Below are 23,287 nucleotides of genomic sequence, written 5' to 3'. Positions count from 1 at the left end.
CAGCAAATATCACACAACTAAAGTGGCAAATTATAACCGACAGTTAAAGACAAATATAAAAATTCAATTAAATTCTTTGAGAAAGGGGTGTCGAAGCCGCTAAAACCATACTCTATGCCTTTAAAGTTTTTTCTCTGTTCAATTATGCGTTTTCCAACGCCAATAAGGTAATATGTGAACTGTCAATAATGTGATAATGTGACAAAACCAGAAAAAACCGTGAGAAATGGGCCAATGCCTAAAAATCGAAAAAAAAAAATGCGGAAACTAGTTGTATCAAAGACAGAAAACCATAACTTAACGCATAATACCGCAAAAAAGTTTAATTTTAAATTCAGTGGACAGAATATGAAGATGAAAATTCTTTCTTTGCTGACACTAAGCAACAGGTTGACCAAATTAAAAGAAAAGTTATGGCAAATTTCACTAAGCCATTTTTATTCAAAAAACAAACGTTTTTAAAAGTCAAAACAACCAAAACTTTTCCATTAAAGAAACAAGATAATTTAATTTGGAAATACTTAGGAAGCCAACTAAGCCTATCAACAGAGAGCTTTAATCTGAGTGGTTCTCTTCTTTAAAATAAAAAAATAATTTTTTTAAAAAAGACCGACTGATTACAATTCGAATCGTTTTTCGATTGTAACAGTCCAAGATTTGACCAAAACCAGCCTTGCAATTGCTGTTTGTCCATTAGGAACACTCAATTGTTTCGAATGTAAAAGACCTTGATAATTTGTTAGTTAAAAGATCAAAAATAGTTGCTGCGTTTTTGATTATCATAAAGGTAGCAAAAAACGGCAAAAATTTAAATCCAGAATACTCTCAATAGAAGTGGAATCAGAACTGTTTCTTTTTCGAATTAACAAGGATTTGTTAGATGTTTTTGGGGTGTGTACTTCCAGAAAATTTAGTCAAAGTGGACTAAAGTAGCTTACTTGGGCAATTTTTCTTGAAAAATGCGAAATTTTGAAATTTTTAGCCAGAAAATTTAATCAAAACAGTCAACAATTTTTTGGCTCTCAAAAAAAATCAACAGTATATTTGTTAACAATTTTTACATTTTTTGCTAAAATTGACAAAATTTTAGGCAAAAATTTCTGAAAAGGTGAACAAAAATCGATCTAATATTCACAAATCGGTAATAATTTTAAACCAGGATAAATCGCGTTAGAAAACGAAATTCATAAAAAATTTTCAATTCCATATTCTACGCTGGACGGACTTTTGAATGATACCACTCACAACTCTCTATGATGAATATATCGATCGGCCAAAATTGACTGAACAAAAAGAACCCATTTGAGTATATAGTTCTTCCCTCCCCACTAAAATTGGGGGTTGGAACAATGATGTGCCCGAAGTTTCATCCTCCACAGTTACAACTGAAAAATTGCTTTTTAAACAACAGCTAGTTGTCATTTAACCAGTTTATTACAGCAATTAGGCTAATCAATCGATAGTTAATTGTTTCAGTGCTCATGGACAGCTTTAATCTTATAACTATAGTAACTGATACGAAATCAAGGCATGGCTATATTAATTTACATAAAATCTTCAATCTATATTTTTTTGGAAACTAGTAGGTCAAGTTCTTCCGTGATGCAATTTTAATTTCCAAATTTTAACATTCCATAATGCTATGCATCTGTTGCAAAGACTGTCCTGCATCACTTTTCTAAGGAGGTCTTGTTGTCCCTGACTCTTCATAGTCCATGCAAACTGCAGATTAAAACTATCATAATGTTTTCACACGGTTTCGAGTAAACATCACTACATATTCACAAGGAATTAAATTGCCACCAGAAAGCACAAGAACAGACATACGCACACAGAGCAGTTTTCTTTCCATCAGTTCTTTTTACTGACTGACCTGAGGTGTGTGAATGTGACAAGGCCAGGTTCATTGAACTTCTTCTGGCAGAGTGCCAGTATGTTCTGCATGGTAGGATTGAGTATGAACAGACTCCGTCTCAACTGCTCCTTCGCATCCGTCATCCTGGCTCTCACGTCTCCCAATGACCCATCACAGCCAATACTCTTACTACAAACAAACCTAGCCTTATAAGAGGGTAAATCAATTCACTTGCATCTTCGATACAATTTTGAACTTGAGTCAGGACCTATAACGCTTAGATCAGCGAACTGCAATTGTACAGCAGAAATTATAGCGCCCAAAAAATTGCTTAATTACATTGAACTTGTCTCAAAAATTTTGAGTTGTAGTTTTTTTGCTAAAACCGTTTCGAAAATCGCTGTTGTTTGTAAAACCATGTAATAAAAAATGAGGATAGCTTATTATTACTAAATAAAGATATATTAAGAATGTTGAGTTTTCTTCATTACATAGTAAAAAAGTAAAAACTAACCGCGAATTTTTAATACGATTTACCAAAAACCTCATCCCTCATAACGCCGCAGAGGTATACCCCAAAACTTTTCCCTTAGCCAAAAGCGCTCAAAAATTAGATACATAAATGAACGAGAATAGGAGACAAGCTTTGTATCTTATTTTTCGCAAAAATGGTTACGCCATTTTTGCTAAATTGAGATACTTTAAAATTGTAAAAAGGTGACAAGTCTTGTAGCACGTTTTCTTTCATTTCAGGTATCTAATTTTCGCATTAGGTGTATCTCTAAACCGCAATTTAGCCTAATTAAACCAGCGCTTTCGAACAAGAAAACATGATTTTGAGCCTGATTAATTGAGCATGCAAAAGAGACATGAAGCTTTATTAATTGAGCATGCAATGGTTATTTCAAGGTTTTAAAGTTATTATAAGATAAAATTAATGACTCGACGAAATATAATTTTTTGAACTGTGGTCGATGTTGTTAATATCTGTAAGCAACTTTAAATCTCTGCTTCTTAATTTATTGTTTACGAGAAATGTTTATAGAGCGAGAGCAGAATGGAGATGGGGAATGTTTCCCAGAAAAAAAGGATATATTCTGTTTTGTGCCCCTCAAGCTTCGTGCGCTTATCTCTTTTATGCCCCAGGCTCCCGTGCTATTTTTTAATTAGTAACGTGCTATGTAACAACATATGATTTGTAACCTGGGCAAAAAAACTGGGGCGGGGGGCAAACAGAACAGATCCGGAAAAAAATTAGCACCTATAAACCTGTAAACAGGCGCGATATAATTTTGAGTCAAAGAATAATAGACACCTGTTAACCAGCATGGCGATATTTTCCCAGAAAAAAGGATTTATTCTGTTTTAAGCCCCTCAAGCTCCGTGCGCTTATATCTTTTATGTCCCCAGGCTCCCATGCTTGTTTTTTTTTAAAAAAAGTAACGTGCTATGTAACAACATATAATTTGTATCCTGGGCGAAAAACACTGGGGGGGGGGGGGAGCAAACAGAATAGATCCGGAAAAAAATAGCAACTATAAACCTGTAAACAGCAGCGATATAATTTTGAGTCAAAGGATAACAGACACCGGTAAACCTGCAAATAGAAACAAAAGGTAGTCGCGGAATGGAAGGATTTTTCAGATAATATTGGACATCTAAAACCGACGCGAATTGAGGAATTTATCGGAAAAAATTGCTAGACACCTGTAAACCTCTAAATAGACGAAAAAAGCGTTGAAAAAACTCACTTTAACAAATTCATTTGCTGAACGCAATTGGGAATCAGTCGTTAACTTAAACTTAGCTAGAAAAAACCAGTAATCAATTCACATCTGGTTTTTCACCAAAATTTCGCTATGTCCAATTTTATCTGGTTATGGACGAACAAGAAGAGTGATGATCCTGCTATGGGAGAAATCTTTGCTTTATAGATGGAAAAATTTACGGATTAAGTAAGGCGACGATCAAAAATCTCAGTTGATGTTAATTTGATTTTCCTTTACCTTAATTTGAAACCCAGGGATATTTCGGAAAAAAAAATTGTCAAAAACTTCATCAAATTATCTCAAAATAGTGATAATTGAATGCAAATAAATGCCTGAAAAACCATGCAGAAAAAGTGAGGCGACGATCAAGAATATCAGTTGATGTTAATTTCAGTTTCCATAACTCTAAATTGAAAAAGAGGATCTGCCAGAATTTATTTATTTGTCAGAGTGTTTGTCTAAGCCCCCCCAGCTTAGGGGGCTTATATCTTTTACGGCACCCAGTTAAACGTCCATTTTTTTACATAGTAACGTGCTATATAACAACATTTGCACCTTATAATTTGTATCTTATAACAGCATATAAATTGTAAACCCAAGCACAAAATACAAAAGTACAATATAGATTTATTGACTGAGAATAACTTACTCTTGTTCGTATCTGAATATGGTGCTCGAGTCCCAAATCAGCCTGAAATAACATCAACAGTTGCAGCATTGACCACTTGCAGCAGAAAAAAGCAATAAAAATTGTGGCAGAATAATTATCATTCGAAATGCAAGTTAATTAGAATAAAACTTTTGCAAGCCAATTCTACACAATATTTTAAGATCTGTATAATATCTGTTGAGTTAATAAACAAATTTAGAAATGTAGATGTCTGTGCCGTAATATTAATCGAAACTTTGCTCACCTATGAGTGTCACTGATGCTCTGTATGAAAGTGGGTTCTCTCAAAATTGTTGAAACTAAAACAAGGTATACGTCAATTCATTTCACAATAGACGAAAGGAGTAATCTCATAATCTACTCATAAAGGAGTAATCTCATAATCTCATGTAATTTCATAATCTACATACCCAGTGCGATTTTAATTAAACATGTGTACAAAAAATTTGGGCTTGAACTTCTCTGGAAAGTTTTCAAAAGCGTAAAATTAACAAGCCCGGGTTGACCACATAATTCAAAAAACCATAAAATTATAACTATTATGGTGTCGATGAAAATTTATAGCCATAAAAATTTCAGATCAAAATTAAAAACAATTAATACGAAATCAAGGCATGGCTATATTAATTGACATAAAATCTTCAATCTATATTTTTTTGGAAACTAGTAGGTCAATTTCTTCCGTGATGCAATTTTAATTTCCAAATTTTAACATTCCATAATGCTATGCATCTGTTGCAAAGACTGTTCTGCATCACTTTTCTAAGGAGGTCTTGTTGTCCCTGACTCTTCATAGTCCATGCAAACCGCAGATTAAAACGATCATTATGTTTTCACACGGTTTTGAGTAAACATCACTACATATTCACAAGGAATTAAATTGCCACCAGAAAGCACAAGAACAGACATACGCACACAGAGCAGTTTTCTTTCCATCAGTTCTTTTTACTGACTGACCTGAGGTGTGTGAATGTGACAAGGCCAGGTTCATTGAACTTCTTCTGGCAGAGTGCCAGTATGTTCTGCATGGTAGGATTGAGTATGAACAGACTCCGTCTCAACTGCTCCTTCGCATCCGTCATCCTGGCTCTCACGTCTCCCAATGACCCATCACAGCCAATACTCTTACTACAAACAAACCTAGCCTTATAAGAGGGTAAATCAATTCACTTGCATCTTCGATACAATTTTGAACTTGAGTCAGGACCTATAACGCTTAGATCAGCGAACTGCAATTGTACAGCAGAAATTATAGCGCCCAAAAAATTGCTTAATTACATTGAACTTGTCTCAAAAATTTTGAGTTGTAGTTTTTTTGCTAAAACCGTTTCGAAAATCGCTGTTGTTTGTAAAACCATGTAATAAAAATTGAGGATAGCTTATTATTACTAAATAAAGATATATTAAGAATGTTGAGTTTTCTTCATTACATAGTAAAAAAGTAAAAACTAACCGCGAATTTTTAATACGATTTAGCAGAAACCTCACCCCTCATAACGCCGCAGAGGTATACCCCAAAACTTTTCCCTTAGCCAAAAGCGCTCAAAAATTAGATACATAAATGAACGAGAATAGGACACAAGCTTTGTATCTTATTTTTCGCAAAAATGGTTACGCCATTTTTGCTAAATTGAGATACTTTAAAATTGTAAAAAGGTGACAAGTCTTGTAGCACGTTTTCTTTCATTTCAGGTATCTAATTTTCGCATTAGGTGTATCTCTAAACCGCAATTTAGCCTAATTAAACCAGCGCTTTCGAACAAGAAAACATGATTTTGAGCCTGATTAATTGAGCATGCAAAAGAGACATGAAGCTTTATTAATTGAGCATGCAAAGGTTATTTCAAGGTTTTAAAGTTATTTTAAGATAAAATTAATGACTCGACGAAATATAATTTTTTGAACTGTGGTCGATGTTGTTAATATCTGTAAGCAACTTTAAATCTCTGCTTCTTAATTTATTGTTTACGAGAAATGTTTATAGAGCGAGAGCAGAATGGAGATGGGGAATGTTTCCCAGAAAAAAAGGATATATTCTGTTTTGTGCCCCTCAAGCTTCGTGCGCTTATCTCTTTTATGCGCCAGGCTCCCGTGCTATTTTTTAATTAGTAACGTGCTATGTAACAACATATGATTTGTAACCTGGGCAAAAAAACTGGGGCGGGGGGCAAACAGAACAGATCCGGAAAAAAATTAGCACCTATAAACCTGTAAACAGGCGCGATATAATTTTGAGTCAAAGAATAATAGACACCTGTTAACCAGCATGGCGATATTTTCCCAGAAAAAAGGATTTATTCTGTTTTGCGCCCCTCAAGCTCCGTGCGCTTATATCTTTTATGTCCCCAGGCTCCCATGCTTGTTTTTTTTAAAAAAGTAACGTGCTATGTAACAACATATAATTTGTAACCTGGGCGAAAAACACTGGGGGGAGCAAACAGAATAGATCCGGAAAAAAAATAGCAACTATAAACCTGTAAACAGCAGCGATATAATTTTGAGTCAAAGGATAACAGACACCGGTAAACCTGCAAATAGAAACAAAAGGTAGTCGCGGAATGGAAGGATTTTTCAGATAATATTGGACATCTAAAACCGACGCGAATTGAGGAATTTATCGGAAAAAATTGCTAGACACCTGTAAACCTCTAAATAGACGAAAAAAGCGTTGAAAAAACTCACTTTAACAAATTCATTTGCTGAACGCAATTGGGAATCAGTCGTTAACTTAAACTTAGCTAGAAAAAACCAGTAATCAATTCACATCTGGTTTTTCACCAAAATTTCGCTATGTCCAATTTTATCTGGTTATGGACGAACAAGAAGAGTGATGTTTTTGCTATGGGAGAAATCTTTGCTTTATAGATGGAAAAATTTACGGATTAAGTAAGGCGACGATCAAAAATCTCAGTTGATGTTAATTTGATTTTCCTTTACCTTAATTTGAAACCCAGGGATATTTCGGGAAAAAAAATTGTCAAAAACTTCATCAAATTATCTCAAAATAGTGATAATTGAATGCAAATAAATGCCTGAAAAACCATGCAGAAAAAGTGAGGCGACGATCAAGAATATCAGTTGATGTTAATTTCAGTTTCCATAACTCTAAATTGAAAAAGAGGATCTGCCAGAATTTATTTATTTGTCAGAGTGTTTGTCTAAGCCCCCCCCCCCCAGCTTAGGGGGCTTATATCTTTTACGGCACCCAGTTACACGTCCATTTTTTTACATAGTAACGTGCTATATAACAACATTTGCACCTTATAATTTGTATCTTATAACAGCATATAAATTGTAAACCCAAGCACAAAATACAAAAGTACAATATAGATTTATTGACTGAGAATAACTTACTCTTGTTCGTATCTGAATATGGTGCTCGAGTCCCAAATCAGCCTGAAATAACATAAACAGTTGCAGCATTGATCACTTTTAGCAGAAAAAAAGCAAAAACAATTGTGGAAGAATAATTATCGTTCGAAATGCAAGTTAATTAGAGTAAAAGTTTTGCAAGCCAATTCTACACAATATTTTAAGATCTGTACAATATCTGTTGATATTAAAAAAATTTAGAAATGTAGATGTGTGTTCCGTTATATTAATCGGAACGTTGCTCACCTATGAGTGTCACTGATGCTCTGTATGAAAGTGGGTTCTCTCAAAATTGTTGAAACTAAAACAAGGTATACGTCAATTCATTTCACAAGACAAAAGGAGTAATCATGTAATTTCATAATCTACATACCCAGTGCGATTTTAATTAAACATGTGAACAAAAAATCTGGGGCTTGAAGTTCTCTGGAAAGGTTTCAAAAGCGTAAAATTAGCAAGCCCGGGTTGACCTCATAATTCAAAAAACCATAAAATTTTAACTTCCTATTATGGCGTCGATGAAAATTTATAGCCATAAAAATTTCAGATCAAAGTTAAAATTTTTGAGTAAAAAAATCCAGAAGTCTCATTTTTAGTGATCGGTTATTTATGGGAAGCTTCTAGTCGTAGTTGTAGTTTTTGGACAGTAAACACAAAAAAACAACTTGTTAATAGATGGTCTCTATATTTCTATATTATTTAGTTCAGGCTGTTGAGAGTGATACAGCAAGCGTCTGCCAGGTTATTGTTGAAGCTGATTACAAAATTTTCTTAAAAAAAAGACATAACTTTGATCTTTGAGATTTCAACAATGATTGAAAAAAGTGGCCATTTTAAAAAAAGTTAAAATTTCGTTTTCCCTCGTCAACAACACTTTCTCGTAAACTAATTTCAGAGCTATATGTAACAAACTAAAGGGAGTTCGCTGCTATAATAAGGGTTTACATAGCCTGATAAGATGTGAAAATAGTCACAACAAATACCACTATAAATAGGTAGGTAGAGTACATTACAGATTGAAAACACTAGCCGTTAGTTTTCTTCATGCTTTCCTCATACTGTGTGGTGACTTCATCGAATAATCGGCTGATGAGGCTCTTCTGTTCTTTCCTCGTCCAGTACTTCTTGTTTATTTTTCTCTGGATTGCTTCCAGTACATGAGGTTGAATTGGAACTGTGATGAAAATAGTTTTTCGTTACTTTTCCCAAATAATGATTTTTAAAAATTTGTTTTCATTGTTATCTGTTATATGGCGAGTTTTTGAATTCGCAAAACAGTAATACCAAACTTACATTTAGCATTAAAATCATATCGCGACTGTTTATCACAATTTTTTCTTGAGAATTTGACCTCAAGATATAAACAAACATCTTTAAATCAATGGTTGGTCGCCTATGTTTGGTCGCCGAGAATTCTCAAAACTCTACCTTTATTAAAAAAGTATACTCTGTTCTGTTAGCAGTATTTAAAGATGAAACACACCATCATTAAACAAAAAAAATCAAGAGGAAAAAACAAAAAGTTTAATTGAGTTGCTCAATAACGAGACCTCAGCTAGTTCTAAAGATTAAACTGACAATGAGGGCATTAATCTGCTATTAAAATTTCTATTTTTGTTCCGAACCAACTGTAGTAGAGTAGGAATTATATACTCAAATGTTTTTTTTATTCAGGCAATTTTGGCCAATCGATATATTCATCGTAGAGGGTTGTGAGTGGCATCATTAGAAATCCCGTCCAGCATAGATTATATAACAAAAATTATTATAATTTCCTTTTTCCATGGAGTTATCGACGTTTAAAGTTTTGTGAATATCTAAATTTCGTGGTTTTTCCTCACAATTTTCATATTTTTACGCTATTTTTTGCTAAAATTATGTTAAAATTGGTAACCAGAGTGTTCCATAGTGTGGTTAAAATTATGTGAAAATTGGTAACTATAGTGTTCCACAGTGTGGTTTTATCTCAGAAGATAGAGAGTGTTGTCAATCTTCGATCGATTTTTCAAAATTCAGACTTTTCGTCAAAAATGGCACGAAATAAACTTCTTGAGTCCACTTTGTTTAAGTTTAACGGATAAACAAACCTATAAAAATGGGGACACATCTTCTCTCCAAAGAGGGCTAGTTTTTTTTGCGTTTAATTTCAGCCTTTTTCCGTCAAAGATGGCACTCAATAATCTTCTTTAATCCAATTTAATAAAATTTGCCGGATTAACAAACCTAAAAACTAATGACAAAATCCTCGCTCCAAAGAGGATTAGTTTTACTTGCGCTTTCTTTGATAGTGCTCCTGAAAAAAACTTTGACGGTTATTTGCTAATTTAAGTCGATAATTATCAAAAACCCATCAATTGTTTTTGATTTGTTGATTTTTTTTTGTCAAATTATCCGTTTTCATTCTATTCGGAACAGTTGCGTGTTCCTAATAGAAAAAGAGTAATACCAAGCTATTCGTTGTTTTCTACAGTCCAAAAATAGTTCGGATTGTAATCAGTCCAGAACAGAGTATTTTATATCAAGGCTTACTAATTATATGTCCAATTGGTTTACTAATGAGTTTCAAGAAAACCTATCTAGTTCTTTTAGTCGAAAAATTATTGTCGTTTTGAGTTTTAAAACAATTGTTTTCAGAAGAACTATGGATTATTGGGCTTTGCCATTTTTTCCTCCTTTCTGATCAGATTGTCGATATCGGTCAGCAATAACAGTTTGCATAGTCTTTCTAATGGATTAAAACTTAATATTTATTGCTCTTTTACGTTCTAAGTATTAGTTGTTCGACTTTGATAGTACAAGTTTTTCACTTTTGGACATTTTCCAACTTTCCAGTGTTGGCACAATATTGACAGGCCAGATATCATATTGGCATTTGAAATGAAACCACAATTGAATATATTAAATTTTCAATTCTTCAGAGAATAGATTATGGTTCTAGCAGAATTTGAAAGAACTTTTGATTTTCCTCTTCATTTGTCCTTCTTTTTGTAGTCGTAAAATATTCTGGCTAACTGCAGGTCGCCACGGTCAGCTATGGGAAAACCAACAACCTATTTACTGACCTCAGTTGATAGCTAAACTTTTTGATGACTTTGAAATCAAATGTTTTAAAAAATATTGACGAATTTTATATCTTCGCAGTTTGCTTTATTTCCTGTCTACTTGCTACCTCATCTCATTATTTACAGGTATCAAATCGCATTAATGGCGATGAACAAAGGCACAATTGAACATGACTAAGGATTTTCGTGCATTGTTTAATGTTTTAACGGCTTCGACGCCAGTTTCTCACAAAAAATGAAATTAATTTTTATTTTTGTCAGTATTTGGCGATCTCTTTGCCGTTCTTTTTGAAGTATGATATGACATATTCTAAATCATGACACTTCTTAATGAATTCGACAGAGAAGAGAACCTAATTAATAATTTCAGTTGATAGCCAATGTTTTTATAATTTGGAAATGAATTGTTTTCGAAAAACACAAATGTAATTTTTATAATTGCCTTTTAGTTCTTTTTTCTCTACTTGTTACCTAGTCGTGTTTTTCAGAGGTCACATATCACATTATCGGTATTCAAAGACTGTGCAATTGATTATATCCTATTTTTAGGAACAGATTATGGTTAAAACGGCATCGATACCGTTTTCCGCGCAAAATTTATTTGTTCATTGTTTTGCAGACGAACAATATATTCTGGACAACGACAGCACAGGTCTTGATATCATATTATGGCGCTATGTATGAACATAAAACAAATTTAAAAATTCATCTGATTTCCAATGATTTTCAATATTCGAAAGTATTTGTTATAAAACGAACTGTAATTTACTTAGCTTATTGCTGACTTCATTGCGTTTACCGTCCCCCTTTCTCCGGTTCCTTAATTTCATCAATTGCTACCCTCTCTCTCGTTCACACAGGCAATTTTTTCAACTCCCCTCTCATTAGGCGACTCGAGACGAATCAATTAAAAAAAATCCCCTCCGATTGGGTGACCTGGCAGTTCAGCTGCAAAATTGAGGCAATAATTCTGAAATACCACTCGATCTATTGAGCTTCTATATATCCCCACTTTTTGGACAAGCTAAAATTTGGGCACTACCGCCTCTCATTGGGCGGTAAAAGATCAAGGTAGCTTCTCTCGCCTGTGGAATCTCGTACCCAGCTCTTGCTACTGGCTTAAAGGTCTGCACTTCCTGACATCAGCATTATAGCGTTTTCTCGCATTAGTGTGACAAACCGACTGATCAAGCCTAGTGAAACCAACTGACAAACTAGCAGGGTGCAGACTTCTGTTGTCAGTGAGTAGACTTATCCGCTTCCATGTCTTTCTAACCAATTCAGAGAGTCCACCAAATGATTCAAAAGCCATGGGAATGAATCGATCAACTATGTTGGCGCATTTTTGAGAAAATTGCTCAAATTTCCTTTCTTCAGCAGCTTCCAGGGCAAAACCAGACGTCCTCGCCGCATTTGAAATAATACTGGGTTGCAGTGGGGAGCTAATGTTTACATCCAGAGCCGCTGGTTGCCCAGCAGACCAACAAGGTAAATACACATCTCCATGTCGAGAATTTATTACCGGTATCATTTTTTTCTAATCGCAGACTGACGAACAGCTGCAAGCGGTTAAAATATTGTCCCTCAGCCGGTTGTGCCTTAAAATCATACGCCCGACCATGGCATGTAACAGCATGATCACCGAGTGTATCTATGAACCTGTTTCACAATCGGGACACTTTTCTTTTTCATACATGGTAGCGCCCATTTATGAAGGCCGAGAGCGAGGCTGAGAGCGGGTATGAGAGCTGCCGATAACCAGGCTCCTGATTGAGACAGTGAGAGTGACAATAGGCGAGCCTATTCCCTATCGGATATTTGGTTATCAATTAATTTATTAAAAGCAACTTCATCGAGAACTTCCTGTTTTTCTTTGAATAAGCTGCGACAATGACTAACCATTTAGCTGATCAATCATTTTGGTATAGGTGTGTTCTGCTGCCAGTTATAAGTTCTATCAATGTAGCAGATTGCTATACGAACTAATATAGGCTGCTTTTATCTGATCAGAAGCTCGTGAGACCCCAATTCGTCTTATTTATAGGCAAACAAGTTTGATATCATGACTCATTGGACAAGACTGTACTCAGTATATTATCGATAATTTTTCTGTGAAGAGAATCAAATTCTTCAAAAATATTTACGACTTCTTATGGTTTATTGCAGCGCTGTGAATATACCAATTTTGGTACATCAAAGCAACTAGGTAAAATACCGAGAGCTCTTTGTTGGTCGTCGTTTATGTAGTCCGGATTCTCCTGAAGTTTTTCAATTTTGCGAACACGCTTCTGAAACGAGGAAGGAACGAATCTTGGGGAGCCAACCGCAGCGCCCAGTAATTAAAGTCCCTATTTACTGTTTGTTTTAATTCTCCTATTAACTGTGTTCAGTGCTCCATTTGACCAGACCTCAAAATTGTCTGTTCTGAGTTCCCAGCCGCAAGTATCGCCCGAGAAAGTTAATATATCTAAAGTCTCGTGTAATTAGGTTTCTGTTCCAGCAATAAAACCATCGTCAGGGTACCAACAGCGCTGGGTAAGACTGGGTAGTTTTGTTTCCATCTCGATTATAGGCCACTCCGGATTGACTAGTTAGATTTGTTGCTGTAAAAAAGATGACTCTGCTGTGAGTAGCAATATATAGCAAATGATGCAAGAGTCGGAGTTAAGGTAACAGCTGCGATCTAAAATTAGCGTCTTTTAATGGAATTAAAGGCGTTTTTAAAATCAATCTGTATTCATCCGACATTTTGTGAAAGCTGCAATGTATCCAATGTAATTTCTGTTGCGTGGATGATTTTTTCGGCTCCACCCTTGACCCCTACACCAAGTTGTTTAAACGAGAACAGTTCGGTCAACTCCGATTGTGATTGTTTCGCTATGAATTTTGCAACTAAATGTCGCACGACCTGGCCCCACAGCTATAGGACGAACACCTCCTTTTAATTTCTTTAAACCAGTTAAAGAAGCACTGCAGAAAACTGGTGCCACTAAAATAGGGCACTAGACAAATTCACCAGCTTTGTTATGCTAGTAATAGCTTGGTAAAACAGCGCTGTATCAACGGGAACTTGAAAACGGGTTCGGAATAATCGACTGTCAAATGTCTCATTGGCTGTGTTAATCCAGAGGATTGGTTCTCATCGCTCAAAGTGTCTGCTAAGACACTGCTTTCAGCGAAGCAAGAACTCTCAACTGTTGTACATTCATTACTTTCAACGGAGGAAACTTTCATTTTGTTACTTTTTCCCTCCCATTTTTCGTTCTCATTTTTCGTATAAGAAGAATAGCTTCTTATAAACTCCTTGCTGATAAGAAGAAATGTTTTTTCAAATAAGGTTCAAATTCGTATCTGACTGCAGTTTAATAAATTTATTGAAGTGATCTTGATTATCTTTGGGCTGTCGACTGTTATATACTTTTTCCGCTGTTCAATATCAAAATCTGAAGTGGGTTGGCTTAAGACTGGTAACTATAAATATAACTTATATTGTTTTATCTTAAAGAATAAAAAAACATGAGTGTGGCAACTTAACGTTGCTTATAGAAAACCGCAAGAGCAACCGATTATCAGCAAAACAGTAAAAATTTCACCAAGGAACTGGTATACTAAGTCTTGCCCCAAGAGACCCAAAAACACTTCCAGTCAGGCGAAAGGTAAGATACAAGACGCAAAAACACAGTACAAAATTAATCTTTGATAATTTTCTCTTTTTTGATTGCTGACTCTGATTTAGGAGCTAACCACGCACGTGCACAAATATTTATTACACGCACACGCACGTGTAATAAATATTTGTCTACTTGTTACCGAGTTGCATTGAGAACTGGTAGCGGGTTTTTTTCTGGGGAATTACAAATTAGCTGTTCAGTTTAGGTTTTGTTTCACGCTATTTTGACTTTGTTCTTATGTTTTTCTTTCGACATCGAGTTTGGAATGAAAATTTTTAATGTCGCTATTTGCTTTTGTTATTTGCCTTGTGTCGTAGTCTTAATAATCAGCCCTCTAACGATGCATTCTTTATTATACAAAGTGATTTTTGCTGGAAGCAATTTTTTAATTCATACACCAACTTTTTAAAACACTATTTGAATTTTTGTAAGTTTTCTATCACTGACTCAATTGATAGAGAATTAAGCCACAAAAGTGAATGTGCGGGGTCAGAATATTATGTGCAAACCAACATTATCGAGCATCCTTGTTTTAAATAAAGTCAATGACCAGTGAGCATCAATTCTATTTCCAACTGATTTAAAAAAGAGAAGGCCTTGAGAGGGCTTCGCCATAGGTTTCTGACTATCAAAAACAGTTCCAGAATTTAAAAATGCAATATCCTAACAATCGGGTTCCCAAGACAAAGAAACACCTGCTTGATCTAAAAACTAGCACCATCTTGCAAAATAATTCTGGAATAGCAACAGAAGTGATTGGTATAAAAATCTCTTCGATGTTTACTTATACTAAAAGCAGGGGCACAAAAGTTTCCTGAAAATTTTTTCTCTCAGAAATTATTGCGGGTACAACGGAATAGTTTATTCAGTAGCTTTGGAACGGAGTCATCTGATTTATGGAAAGCTATTTGACTTCTTGAAGTTGCGATAACTAACATACCCCATGAAAAAAATACCTGTGAGAGGCACAACCAATGCAATCCCCTTACATTGCAATTCACTATAATGACAACCGGGTAAAGTAACGCGTCCCTATTGGCGCCTCGTTGACAAACATGCGCAATCTCTCGAATGTCATTATTTTCTTCCTGTTCTGGGACACCATTGTTGAGGGTAACTGGGGTTCTGGCTCCTCCGGTGGTGCAGTTTCTGCTTGGTGGTTGGCCCTGTCGAAAGCGCCCAGTGCTCGACGGTAGATTAATTTTTTCATCAAGTCCACTTCATCTTTGGAACGCCTGAAAACATCAAAATTGAGATCTCATAATATAGTTCGCTTTGATCACATGTTGTATTAGATCAGCTTTCCAAACATAATTTTGAAACCATTTTTATGTGCTTGGATTAACAAGAGAAAACTAAAATCTCAAGCCAGTGGCTTTCAGCACAGCGGGAAAACAGATTATGGATTAACTTGACGTTAGAGTAAAAAACCGAATTTAGCTTTGTTTAATGAAGCTGAAGAGCTTTAACAGCTAACCTTAGTCTAAGTAGCTTTTCCTGCCGTTCTGTCAGAGGTGCTCTCTTAGTCTCCACAAAATCCCAGGACTCGCCCACACTTCCAATGGCGGGCAACTTGGAGAATGGCGACGGCCAACTAGAGGTCAAACTGGTGGGGCCAGAAGTCCCACCTCCACCAGCAGCTACTGCTCTGTGATTGTGGTGTCTACCCCTTTTGTGCCGAGTGCCCGTTCTGGGGTCAAGGTCAAAATCTACCTCGAGTTTTCGTTTTTGAAGAGATACTTTGGGGACCTAAAAACGTTCAGAAAAAAAGCTCATAAAAACTCATGTTCGCAAGAAGCCACTCCATTGTATGGTTATATACTAACTGATATATTCAAACCTCAGGCCCTCCCCAGACCCTGATTGGTGAGCATCGCACCACTTTCAAAGTATCCTCAACAATCAAGTGAGAAATTCTTGCATCAAAAGTTTCAGCTTGACTGATTTCTCAAAAAAAACCTTGTTCTAAAAAACCTCAAACATAGTCGCATAGGTACCCCGGTTGACAATCATTAAAAAAATTCCTTATAGATCTAAACAGTGTTACGCATCGTGTCTATGATCGTTTTTCCTACAGCAGATAATTGGTGGAAACAATAAGATACAACGTTAACAGTCGCAAAAATGACTTCGTTCTGAAATTTTTCCACAGTTAACAACAGAAAGGACGCTTAGAAAAGACAGCGTTTGTTACATGATCGTAAAAACGATCACTTTTGACATCTATTTATAAATAAATTATTATGAAGTTTCGCCAGCCAATTAAAATAATGCATTCAAAATTTCCACTTGATGAAGCCCCGCATGACACAATGCGGAAGCCCCGCATGACACAATGCGGAAGCCCCGCATGACACAATGCGGAAGCCCCGCATGACACAATGCAGCACTTCTGAAACTACAAAGAAATAGTTCAATCACGTGCATGTCCGGGAGAGCAAAAGGACAAAAGAGCTTCACAAAAACAGAAAAATACTAAGCATGACAAAGTATCGCTAATCCTGAAAAGCATATACAAAGGGAACAAAGTATCTGATCGAACTTGGATCAAAGAGCAGTAAACCACTGACTACATTTCAGGTACGAACGATCAATAAGCAGATCCTGGAGACCAATTGTTTCCACTTTTAATTACGATAATTACACTATGTTACCAAAAAGCTACGTATATCAAAATGTACACGATTTTGAGCTCATATCAATTCTTTAGTTGCGACTTATTACGCCTTTAGCTTTTTTAAATATCTGGTGGACGGTTTATATAGTTTTTCAAAAAATTTCAAACAATATCTAAATCGAATTTCCAAATCTTCCTAATTTTCCCAAAAAGCTGTCTGGTTTTTAATGGTTGGTTCTAAATTGCCTACAAAATTTCAATTAGATTCAGATTTAAAATATTTGCTGACCATTCCAGTACCTCATGCTCCTTTTCTTTGAGCAAATTGATGACAATATTCAATTTATGCAAAGGAGCATCATCTTGTTGAAAAATAAGGTCTAATTTTTGTTCGTTATTTTTCAAAAATTACGAGTAAAGCAGAATAATAAGCTTGTTTGAACATATAACAAGCAGTTTCCGCCCATCTGATTGAATTGTCCAAAAAAATGAAATCTCATTCAGTTTCTTCAAAGAACTGGCACAATTCCGTCACTGGAGACACTTTGAGCCGATTTCTTTTTGGTATTTTTGGTGTGCATGCTGCGTACCAGATCTTAGTTTTGAGCTGAGTTGTTTTTGCTTTTTGTCCATTTGAACATTTAAAAGTTCAAAACATTTTGAATCGCAAAAGCGTAGAGATGAGTAACAAAATAAAGCAGCTTAACCGTCATTCCTGTGCAAGCTGACAAAACAAGGAAGAAATCTAAACTTCAAAATTTCACACTTTACTTCTCACCTTAGAGCAAATCAAACGTTTTGAGCAAAACTGACGGTTAAAGAACACAAAATGTGCAGTACTCAGCTTCCTCGTATCATTTTCTACATTCAAGTATCGTCTGATTTGATTGAGAGATAAGTGTTTAATTTTTTTGCTCACTGAAAACTATAACATAAACGATAAGGTGAAATTTAAAAAGACCAGAAACTCGACTTTCATTTTTAACGAAGCAATTGATGAGACCTCAGAGGTCCTATCATTGATTAGGCTTCTATTAGCCAAAAATTTTAACTCCTACTTATCAAATAGAGTTCCAATTGATCAGTTCCAAAAAAGTTCATTTTTAATAGAGTTTAGAATCAGCAAAAACTTGCTTAGTAGATCAATGTTAACATCAAGTGATTTAAATCTTGCTGAGGCTGCCAAGCAGCTTTGTAAAGTTAAATAAATTTGGAAACAAATTGAGGTATATCGGTATACATACTATTAACTGATGTAGTATTTCACTGCAAAAATAATTTCATAGAACTAAAGGAAAGTTTCTACCCCTAAATTCAATCAAATTTCTTTTGTTGAAAATTTTAGCAACAGTTTTGATTAAAATATCTGATTAAAAAGATCAGAAGGTAAAATAGTTGATTATTATATACGAATCTGAACTTAGTAATGGAAGCCAGTTTGATGAAAATTACTAAAAATATATGTAGAAGTTTCATATTTTTGTCACGAATTTCTTGAAAAATGAAGCGCATATTTGAGAAGAAACTCAAGATTGGCATTTTTCCGTATGACTTTGGCTACACTGTTTTGCTCTTTTCAAGCTTGTACTATAGGTAATCATAGTCAGCACAAATAATACGACATTATATTTGCTCAAGGACTCAACTATTAAAAATTTTACGCGTTTAATTCAATAGTAAAAAAGCACGCATCAGTAAAACAGATATGACTACCTTAAAACAAAGTCGCAAGCATTCTTGCACAGAAATTTATTTTTAGTTTGCACTCGGTAACATAATAAAAAAAATTGTGATCCTCTTCAATTAATTTTGGCACGTAGCCATGAAACACAGTAATCCATAATTGAGTGTTTCTTTGCATGATGAAACCAAAAAGTCATCAAATCAGATCTCAACAACCACTTAGCAAGAATATATTAACTTTCAAGTGATACTTGAGCTCTTTCTCCTCAAAAGCACAACACATTCTAGATCTTTTGTAAAGACTAAACCTAATGGAGGCTGTACTTAATTCAACGGGAGAACCAGAAATGTGTGTTCACTTTCCATGTTCTAACCATGAAATGATTAACAATGCATCAATTTTAAAACCAAAAAAATGTCCTTGATATGTTCCAGAACGATTGTTCTGCCTTTTTTCACAAAAAGACAAACGCAAAGAACTCAGAGTCTGCAAACTATCTGTCCTTTGTTTTCACCTAATTCTCTAAATTGTCACCTTGTGGCCTATGAATTTGAACAGGTAAACATTTGTGCGGACTTGCAAAAAACTCGCAGGTTTACAAAGAGAATCAATGATAAACCCCAACCAATGAAACCTCCAACAAAATAGCAAAAAAAGAAAACAAAAGGTATGCTCTCAGCAAAAAGAATTTGAAAAATTTTGTTCCAAAGTTTTTTCTAAGACGCACGTTTCAATAAATGGAAGACATTTTATACAAACAAACAGCCCGTACGTCAACAGCCACTTAGTTAAACTCATGAAAAGAATCACTTTTTAAAATCAGCTTCTATTTCGACGAAACTAAAGTTTTTGGTTCTTTTCTTAACCACAAGCTGACGCCACGTTTTAAATTAAAAAATGCAGTTTCTATGTCCAACTGCCCCTGATAGACTCCGTTAATGAAAACATTGATGGACTCAATTTATGAAAAAAAAATGCACTTTATTGCAAGATCGCCTTGAATATTCCACCAGAAGTTAAAAAATTTTACCCAAGATATTTTATTGATACAAGCTTTTTAAAACACTCGGAAAATTGACGGAGAAAGGAAGTTTATCGATTATCCGAGCCATTTCAAATTTAACACTTCGAAAACGTCTGGCATCAAAATAAATAATTGCGTTATTCTCCCTCAGTTCCGGGGTAGACTGAAAACTGGGGTCTATAGCCCCGTTGTCTGTCCTCAATATTCGGTGCAGTAATTTGTATATTATTCATTGGAGAAATTAATTCTTTCTTTCAGTTCAATATCTGCCATAACTTGCAACAGTAAATGCGCCTTTAAGCAACACACTTTTCATCTTTCATTTATACTTAATTTGTACGACAAATTGGAAAAAAAACATTTTCAGTAACGAATAAAAGGGAATAAATGGGAAAAAGTTAAAAAAAAAAGAGAAAAATACTAAAATTATAGGACTGGTTTTTCTTCGAGAAGCAGAGGAATTGGAATAAACGAAAAAAAGTAAACCAAAAGTCGATTGGAGGAATTAGTTTGAGAAAATTGCAAAAAAAATATGAACCTTAATATAGAAACTTATTCATTTTATTTTTTGAAGGTGAGACAATTTTGAAGGTTGACAATTTTTCGAAGGTGAGAAAAAAAACATAAAACAACTAACGTCCGAAAATTGGCTCCCAAACGTCTAGCAAGGCAATAATTTTTGAAGGGGGCATAAGCTAGAGAGACTTAATGATTCAAAAACATGTAAAAAGGCAGGGGTTCGAACCCACCACCTCACGGATAAGAGTCGCGAACGGTAACTACTCAGCTACACCGGCTATACCCAGTGCATTCTCACAATCAGTTTTATTTTAGCACAAGACTTAAATTCTCAATGCTCGCAATTAAAATCACCCAGAAAAGAAGTCAAAAATCAAGCGTGAAAAGGTCACTCGAGAAGTGAAATCGAAATAAAGTTCTAAAAGAAAACAGTCAATAAAAAATTTGCATCAGCAAACACACACACACGTTTCCAATAACTGCTTCAAACTTCGTTCCAGAGCAATTTAAAAATATCTCCTCGATAAATCAAAAATTTAGAAATGTCTGTTCACCGATCAATTCAGTTTTCATTGGCATTGAAATGATATTACTTCTTTATCTCTCAAATGAAATTGATCGGACAGAATTGTCCTGACAAAAAGTGTGGCTGGTTCTAAGTTCCTAGCCCCTCAAAATTCTGGAGGATTGGAACAATTATGCTAGAGCATCACTTTTGTTCCAAAATGGATTACATTTCCTACTGAAATTCTGTTGTGAAGTTTATGGGTAAAACAGGAAACCAAAATGAACTAAAAACATTAACTCAGCAAAACTGAATTTTGGAGCTTTTACGCCAGAACGCCACTGCTCTGAAAAATTTAAGTTCAATTTAAGTGTCAAGAAAAGTTTGGCAATATTTACATACAAAAAAATACACGAAGAAAGACATCGAAATCAGAAACTCATCCAAAAAGACTTATAAGCAGACTGGACTGCATTTTATAGTTCACAGAAGTTCGTTCCGTAGTGACGTCGAACCTTTTTTTGAATTTCTTTTACAGGAAAACGCTCCCAGCGGTATTTCGAAATTCGCAAACTTATTGACAAAATAATGGTTAACTATATTGATGATCTGTGACTCACCCCTGGATATATGGTGTTTTCTTTGCTATATGAGGGCTGATTGTGCGAAACTGCATTAGATTGGTTCTTGTTTCGTATCTTATTACTCTGATTGGTTGTATCTCTTTGTAGTTTCTGTCTTTCTTCACTCAGCTCAGTGAAATTCACTCCGATTGATTTCTTTGTCGAGATCGTTGTTGTGTTCCCAGCCCCACCGTGTAACGAGTCAGTTCTGATTTCATTTGGGGAGAAGACATTATCATTGGATTGATCCATTTTCAATTGCAAAAAAGTATCTCAATATTATTTATAGTTTATTCTGTCCACGCTTTAAGATGCACGATAAAAAGCCAATGACAGCTAAATTTAAAATTTTTCTCAGGATATAAATGTTACGTTAATTTTTTTTGCAAATTAACAATTTCCCTGAGAAGAAGCAACAAAGCTACATTTCTGCCAAAATTTTACAGTAAGCCTTTCGGTTTAAGGATTTCTTTTCAATAAAATTGGTAATAATTTTCTTTATCTGTCTAAAACCAACATTTACCATCAATGAGAAAAACCTTTTGATGAACAATTGAAGCCTTCCATAAAAACCATTAGGGGTACGAAAAATCAATTGTACCGACATAGCGATTATACGCATCACTAGATTTCTCACAAAATTGGAATTGATATTACAACATGCAGTAACAACAGTGCCAGTTATTCCATCTCTCTCCACAAATTTTCCATTCAATTCATATGAGCAAGATTTGCATATAGCGGCATTTATCAAAAACAATTCTTACAATAAGTTAAGTAATAACAAGTTTAAGTTGAATATTAAGAGTCGAATATTAACGAGACCTAAGCAAAAAAACCGCTGGGACAAAATAAACATATGTGCCTTAAAATGATACCAACAGTCCAGAGCATTATTCTGCAAGTAAAAAATATAAAATGTCTAACGGAAGACCTCAGCCAGACATCAAATACTATAATCAAGACCTACACTGTAGTCACGACCTAGCAGACACCAAATACTGTAATCAGTTCCAGAAGTCTTTGAGGAGATAAAAGTAAGTCTCCGAAAAAAATACGCGAGTTTCGTGTTAGAAATTTCATGATCAGGTTTTTGCAAACCAAAACGCTGTTGAGATTGGCCACGATTCGCTATTGAACAGCTACTGATCTGCTTAGGACGCATGGAGTACACTTATGTAACATAAGAATGTTTAAACAGGGTACGAGCAACTGCGCAGGTAATTGTAGCTTTTTCACAGCACGGAAGTACGGAAGCAGTGTTTTTATGCATTTATTATATCAGCAAAATATAGTAATACATTGACATTAATGAGCCCCATTATTTTCTTCTTTTCATTGAATTTTCTAGATAATGAATTTCGATTTAGAATCTGAATAAATTATTTCTGCTTCTATTAGCCGCTCTCAACTAACCTTCAAAAAAATGACACACACACTGAGTTGACCTCATCATAGTTGATTTAAAGTACAAAAAATAGGATCTGTCCAGCTTAGTGGGCGCACATAAATTCCACCCCTCGACTCAAAAGTCATATTTACACAACGATGGACTATATAATGTCACGTTCTCTGTAACTGTGGGGGGGGGGGGGGGGTATGACGTATTGGGGGGGACGAAAAGATCCAAAAATCACATCGAGAGTCTGGTAAATCACGTCACATGTGATTTAAAAAATTAATCGCACAAATGGGATCTTTTCCGTTTGCGCCCCACTCCCCGCTTAGTGGGTGAAAATTGTTTGCACCCCCCAGAAGCACGTGCAATATTTTTACAATGATTTACCATGTAAGGACACGTTCTCTGTAATTGGAGAGAGCATAACGTACTGGGGGGCACAAACGGAAAAGATCCTTCCACTGAACCAATGTCACTCCACTGTGAGTGAGAAATAAAATCAAGCACGCAATTCAAT

General features: G+C 35.1%; 1 protein-coding gene across 1 annotated transcript in view; it reads right to left on the bottom strand.

The window, feature by feature from the left end:
- Window positions 1–21,881, bottom strand: part of LOC142338058 (uncharacterized) — a 30,909-nt gene extending 9,028 nt beyond the window's left edge. The window contains exons 1-10 of the mRNA XM_075387690.1: window positions 21,369–21,881; window positions 15,877–16,148; window positions 15,426–15,634; window positions 8,697–8,840; window positions 7,913–7,967; window positions 7,649–7,690; window positions 5,244–5,422; window positions 4,539–4,593; window positions 4,274–4,315; window positions 1,874–2,044 (exon numbers count right to left, since the gene is read on the bottom strand). Coding sequence (XP_075243805.1) covers window positions 1,874–2,044; window positions 4,274–4,315; window positions 4,539–4,593; window positions 5,244–5,422; window positions 7,649–7,690; window positions 7,913–7,967; window positions 8,697–8,840; window positions 15,426–15,634; window positions 15,877–16,148; window positions 21,369–21,623 — 1,424 coding nt within the window. The 5' untranslated portion in view covers window positions 21,624–21,881. The remainder of the gene's footprint in view (window positions 1–1,873; window positions 2,045–4,273; window positions 4,316–4,538; window positions 4,594–5,243; window positions 5,423–7,648; window positions 7,691–7,912; window positions 7,968–8,696; window positions 8,841–15,425; window positions 15,635–15,876; window positions 16,149–21,368) is intronic.
- Window positions 21,882–23,287: the final 1,406 nt, after the last annotated feature.

Source organism: Convolutriloba macropyga, chromosome 4 (genome assembly GCF_964194025.1).
Source record: "Convolutriloba macropyga chromosome 4, txConMacr16.3, whole genome shotgun sequence".
NCBI classification, from domain to species: Eukaryota; Metazoa; Xenacoelomorpha; order Acoela; family Convolutidae; genus Convolutriloba; species Convolutriloba macropyga.
Note: the sequence above shows the minus strand (reverse complement) of the source record. Positions and strands in the feature narration are given on the sequence as shown.